This window comes from Condylura cristata, unplaced genomic scaffold (genome assembly GCF_000260355.1).
Source record: "Condylura cristata isolate star-nosed mole 26May11 unplaced genomic scaffold, ConCri1.0 scaffold00054, whole genome shotgun sequence".
In the NCBI taxonomy this organism is placed as follows: Eukaryota; Metazoa; Chordata; class Mammalia; order Eulipotyphla; family Talpidae; genus Condylura; species Condylura cristata.
Window position 1 is genome coordinate 475,615 of NW_004567155.1, and position 6,073 is coordinate 481,687.

A 6,073-nucleotide genomic window follows, 5' to 3' on the forward strand; every position below is an offset into this window, starting at 1 on the left:
CTGGAGTTGGGGCTGCGTCTGAGGGCGGCTGTGTGGGCGGCCCCACTGGCCGGCTGGGCGAAGGGGCGGCTCTCACGCACGGGCAGGAGGAAGACCGCGCACGGCACGCGGGGCGGCACTTACTTCTGCGCGGCGGGCCCCTCTTCTGCGGGCGCGGGCGCGGGCGCGGGCGCAAAGGGGAACGACAGACGGGACGGCTGAGACGACGCTGCGGCAGTCGTTAGAAAAAACATGCAGGTTTGGCGGACAAGATGGAAGCAGCACAGACACCGGCGAGCGCCGGCCCGGGGCTCTCCTGGCGGGAGGCCGGGGGGCGCTCAGAGCTGAGGGAGGGACTTGCCCCGGTGGCAGGTTTCGGGTGGGGCCCACGCCCCTGGCTTCGGAGAATGTGGGCCTAGGGAACCAGCCAGGGCCCCGGACCAGCCTTCTCCCGGCACCCTAGGAAGGGTGATCGGCCCCCCCGCCGGGCAGGGCTTCAGGCCAAGGGTGCCCGCCAGCTAGCACGGGCAGCAGAGCCGCGCACGGGCAAGCGGCTACTCCTATGGTTGGGGAACGTCCTCGTGAGGTGGGAAGGCCAGCGCTGGGCAGCAGCAGGCGGCCTCCCTGGGCGGCCAGGCCGCCCTCCGCCGTGGCTGGGCTCTCCACTCATCACGTGGGCTTATCCGCTTGGGTTCTCCAGTTGCCAGGTCATCGTGTTGCTAAGCAACCGCTGGGCGCACGTGGGATCGTGCCCTGGTTAGACAGACGCGCACATGCCCTCTGGATGCCCTCGCGCCTGCTTTCAGAGCGGCGCGGCAGCCGGCTGGCTCGGAGCTGTGCGCTCCTCTGTGGCGCAGGGCGTGAGGCCTGTCGTCAGGTGACGGCCACTGTTCGTGGAGCCGAGGCAGCGCTGCTAGGCGCCCGCCACCTCCCGCCGCTGCGTCTGGCGCTGGATCCCTCTCGTGTAACGGGCACTTACCCGTGGCCACTCCGGGGGCCCCCGGGCCGGTGTGCGGCACGCACTCACCGCCGCTCCCGACCACGCCGCCCTGCCTGTGTGGACACGAGCGGCCCGGCCCCCGCGGCTCCCAGCGGGGCCCACCCTGAGCAGCGGCGCCGTGAGCAGGTGCCGAGCGGACCCCCATAAAGGTTTTCACCCTCGCGGCCCAGGTCACGAGGCGAGTGACAGCCAGGCGGGGCGCAGGAGGGCCCAGGCGAGGGTTGCACGAGTCTGGGTTCTCTCTGGGCGCGTCGAAGCAGGCCGAGGAGACCCCGGCTCTGGGAAGGGCTTACCCACCCACCATGGGGCCCCCGGTGCAGACTGGCCAGGGTGCCCACCGGCTAACTGATGGTGATGAAGGCAAGAGCCGCAGGCTGGAAGGAGGCCGCCTGAGCGCCAGGCTGGGATGCCTCACCCTCACGCGTGAACAGCACCTGAGGCCAGTTCCAGGCCCGGCTGGCCCCCGACGCGTGGCTGCCAGCTCCTTGGCTGCTGCCCCACGAGTCCCTCGGCTGCGAGGTCGTCAGGCAGTGTCCACTCCCCTCGTCTCCAGCTCTGTGCTTAGGAACCAGCGGGGCGGGGTTGCTTTTAGTAACCAGAACTTTGTTTCAAAGCCAGAGGCTCTTGGGATGGTGCTGAGAGCAGCGGATACCGCAGGGTGGCCGAGCCGTGGGGCAGCAGGCGCGGGGCTTCGAGGACAGCCTAAGGCTGGACCTCCGAGAACTGAGCTCAACCCCGTCTGGGCAGCAGGAGCCCTCGGGGCCACCAGGAGGCAGAGGCCCTGCGCGTGCTTCCTCCCTTCGGTCCTCGTGCCTGAGGGCACAGCGCGCTCAGGGTGCCTGGGGAAGAGCCAGGGGACCCAGCGGGGTCCCCGGGGCCCGTGAGCGGAGCACTCTCCTATTGCCCCTGATGCACAGTGGGCCCCAGGCTTTCACTCCAAAGTGGTTCTCGGCTCCCCAGGGCCACGGCCCTGGCATTTGGGGCCAGAGGTGTAAGGCAGGCAGACTGCTGTGGGCTCCCCTGGTCGCTGTCCCGCGTGTCTGTCCGGGCTCTGCTTGCACGCCGCGCCCCGGCCTCTGGCCCCCACAGTCCACCTGTGACTGCTGCCTGGAAGCTGCGGCCTGGTCTCCCCGAAAGGGAGGTCAGATCGCGGCAGGCCTCTGCCTAGGCCCTGCTGGAGGCCAACTCGGGATAGGCCTGCTCCGCCTGGGGGCCCACTGACCTGGCCTCAGGCCTCGTGCTCACAGCGTGCCCCACACTGGAGCCAGTTCCTTGCCTCTCGGGGTTCAGACGGGGTTCACCCCATGAGAACACCCCCTTCTGCCTGCGCAGGGTCAGCCCTGGGTGGTGCAGTGCCCTCCATGGTGGCTCTTGGGTGCGGTGCTCCCTTTATCTCCAGGGAGCAAGCCCCTGGGGTGGCCCTGGGAGGATGCCCGTGCCCAGGGTAGGCCGAAGTGTTAAGCGTCAGCGACTGCACCTGGCTCTCACTGCATGACCCTCTTCTTCCTGCCCAGCGCAGCGGGGCTTGGGCAGCTCGGGGGCTCCCTGGCGGTGAATTTGGTGGTGTCTGCCGGGCAGGGCCGTGTCTGAAGCCTGAGTGGCCTATGGGCCTGCGCAGTTGCTGCCCCCCGCCACGAGCCCATGCCCAGAGCCAACGTGGGGCTGTCCGCAGCTCCCCCCAGCTGCAGCTGCCCTCCCGGCCACTGGTCACATGAATCCCAGCCTGGGCAGGCCTTGGGCTCCGGGGACCGCCCGCACTCCGCCCTGGGGCCTCAGCCAGGCCCCAGATGTGGCTGGTTCACGTCGGTTCTGAGGGGTGGCAGTGTTTTCTGTGCCTGGCCTCTCTGAGGTCCGGCCCCTGGACCCCACAACTGACCACGCGTTGGCAGTGCCGTGGCTCGTCTTCGCGTCCCCTCTTGGGGTCTGGCCAGCAGTGGACGCGGTCTTGCTTCAGCCGGCAGACGGTGAAAGCACCCTGACCACTTGCACTGTGGGAAAGCCCTGCGCTGCGGGGCGCCCCCAGCTGCTGCTGTGCTGGGGCCAGCGCCCAGCTCTCCCAAGGCCACGCCTGGGGTCAGGTGTCTGGGAAAAGCTCTGTCCCTCTCTAGCGGCTTCCTGTGTGCAGCCCTGTGCCTTGTGCGAGGCCCGTCCAGAGCGCTTCGCTGTGGCTGGGTCCCTGGTGGTGGGGCAGGGCGTGCAAACACACCCCCGAGGGCTTCAGGCTGCAGCCCACCACGAACATGCCGGCCTCGGCCATTTCATCCCGGCACACGGCCTGGAGGGGAAGCGGCAGCTGTGGCAAAGCCAGAAGGGGCTGGGCGCCAGCCTGCCTCTGCCGTGGGGATGTGCCCAGCGACCCCTGGAGCTGGCCGACGTTCCTGGCAGAGAGGCGGGGAGGGCAGGAGCGGCGTCTGCTGCCAGAGACAGCCATGCCTGGGCGAGAAGGTGGCAGCAGGCCCATGGTCGTGGGTACCTGCCACCTCTGCAGCACCTCACCACGCGGGCCCGGGCAGGGGGCTGCTGCGCAGCCGGGGCAGCTGCCGGCCGCCACACTCTGTGCCTCTGCTCGGGGCCATGGGTGAGCGGGCAGAGGCGCTGGCCTCTGGGTGTCTGCGGTGCCAGTGACTGATTGACGCTATCGGCCATCAGGCCCCGGGGGCAGCCCAGGGCCCCCTGGGGCCCCCATGTGGCGGGGGCAGCCCTGCCCAAGGTGGGGAGAGGGCTCCCTGACTTTGCTGGCCCCCACTGTCCATGCCTCTGCATGGGGGTGCAGGATTGGCCAGCCCTGGCGGGGCCCTATCCTGAGGCCAGTGATGTGGGTGGTGATGGCACAGCCCAGAGGCAGTTCTGGCTGCAGGCATGGCCAGGGACCCGGCAGGGTTCTGCAGGGGTGTCTGCTCAGGCCTTCCACCAGAGAGCCGGGGGTCTGCAAGCCTTAGACACCCTCTTTTCTGGGAGATCCTGGTGGGGAGCGACGGGGGGGGGCATGCTAGGGGTTAGGCACGCAGACCCGCTCACAAAGCCCCCAGGTGTAGCCCCTGGCTCTGTGCGGGGCTCTCAGGGAGCCCCCTGGGTATCGGGCCCAGCTGGTGGCCTCAGCTTCTCCCTTCAGACCCCCTTGACCGGAGCGGGGCAGGGGAAGCCTGTGGCCAGCTCTGCACACGGGCCACACTTGGCCTCTCGAGTCCCACCCCCCTGGAGCGGGGTCTTGGCAGGGCTGCCCACCGGCCCTGGGAGCCCCGGCCCTCTGCCTCGGGAGGGCGCTCTGCAGAACGCGAGCACCAGGGCGCGCCTGCGTGGTGTCCGCCCTGAGCAGCGGGCGCAGGGCAGTGGGGCAGGGCGCTGTCCGGGCCCTGGCGCCCATGCTGAGACGGGCCCAGGGCCAGCCCCGGGCGCTGCTTGCCCTCACTAGCCTGGGCCCCCCGAGAAGGGGTCATGCCACTCTGGCAGCGTGCGCCCTCGCCAGCAGGTGGGAGCCGCTGTCACCGACTGCAAGTCGTGTGACAGTCACCGTGAGCCCACTGTGCCCAGCCGCCCCGGGGTGACGTCGGGGCAGGACCCAGAGGGAAAATGTGGCAGTGAGGGGTGGGTGCAGCACCCGCCGTGGGAAGAGCATGGCGCTGGGGACAGGCGTCCCTCCAGGCTGGCTGGAAGGGTTCCCAGCCTGCCCTGCGTTCTCATTACCCGAGTGGGCCTCCAGGGCCCCGGGGTCTGGGACACTTGCGGGGAGCCGGCTCACTGGGGTCAGAGGCCTGGGTGGGCACACTCCGCTCTGCCTAGCAGTGAGGCCGCCCCTACCACTGGCCACACACCAGTGACCAGGGCAGGAGGCCCCCAGCCCCCGACGCAGTGGCGGGCCGTCCCCCAACTGGCTGCCAGAGTTGGCTTCCACTTGTCCAAGGCTAGAGGCCTGTGACAGGCGTGGGGGTGGGAGGGGCCGCTCCGGCCTCCGCGCTGCGCCGGGTCTTCCTCGGAGGCCGCGTGGACCAGGGTGCCGGGCTGCCGCCGTGGCCAGGGCTGCGATGGCTGCGGGCCTGGGCCGCGGAGGTGCCTGTGCCCTCTTCCTGTGCCCGGGCCGCTCCCCAGGGCTACGTCCTGCTCTGCCTGAGGAGGTGGGCTGGCCGCAGCGGCCTGTGCGGCCAGACTAAACTTACCTGGGGGCGAGGCTGGCGGGTTTGGCTCCCGTGGGCGGGTCCCTGCCCTCCCCCGGCTTGGCCGACCTCTCTCGGTTCATTTGCTGCAGGATTGAGTTCAACTCGCTGATCACGTTTGCCTTTGGGCCCGAGAGAGCCGGGCTTTTCACTTCTGGGACGTCGCCCCACAGCTTGGAGGTCCTTGGCTGGATGACCTTGGCCGTGGCCGGCTGCACCCCACCGGGCGGGGGCGGGGGTGCCGGCGGGGGGGTGACGAAGCCGTCCCTGTCGTCCTCGGCCAGCGCATCCTGGTAAAGTGCATTGCTTTTGTGGATGACGGGCTTCATTTTTGGCTTTGGAGGTACTGGGGGCTTGTCCACCATAAACGCCTGCCCGTCGGCGTAGACGGTGCAGGTGTCCACGGCCTCCCCGCCCTCGGAGGACACCGTGGAGATGCTGGACAGCGTGGAGACGGTGCTGGTCGTCTCGAGGTGGTGGTCGCTGCCGCTCCGGCTGTCCACCTCCTCGATCCCAGAGTCCGTGACAGCGTCGAAGTTCTCGGGGGGGGGCAGGAAGGGGGCGGGCAGACAGTTCGAGAGGCCAGCGGGCTTCTTGCCGTCTGTGGCGCCGCTCGGCTGGCCGGAGTTCAACGAGGGGGGCGGGGGGGCGTCGCTTTTCTTTTGCTTGGCCGAGTCCGTGACCGCGGGGGCTGGCGCGACACGGTCGTCGGGAATATCAAAGCTGTTCGCGAATTCCAGGGGAGGAGGCAGCGGCTCCGTAAAAATGAAATCCTCGTCCAGGTCCACGGAGGCCAGGGGGGGCGGGGGGATGCGGAACGGCAAGACGACCGCCTCTTCCACGGAGCCCGCGGCCACGAGGGTCCTGCCGGGCCCCGCGGCGGCGCTGCCGGGCTCGGGGCCGGCGGGGGGCTGCAGGCATGGCCAGGGACCCGGCAGGGTTC

At 69.9% G+C, this 6,073-nt stretch overlaps 1 protein-coding gene across 1 annotated transcript in view; it reads right to left on the reverse strand.

The window, feature by feature from the left end:
* The window catches only part of SHANK2 (SH3 and multiple ankyrin repeat domains 2), a 20,130-nt gene that overhangs the window by 2,456 nt on the left and 11,601 nt on the right, over positions 1–6,073 (reverse strand). Inside the window, exon 11 of the mRNA XM_004695028.2 lies at positions 5,134–6,041. Within this exon, the coding sequence (XP_004695085.2) occupies positions 5,134–6,041 (908 nt within the window). The remainder of the gene's footprint in view (positions 1–5,133; positions 6,042–6,073) is intronic.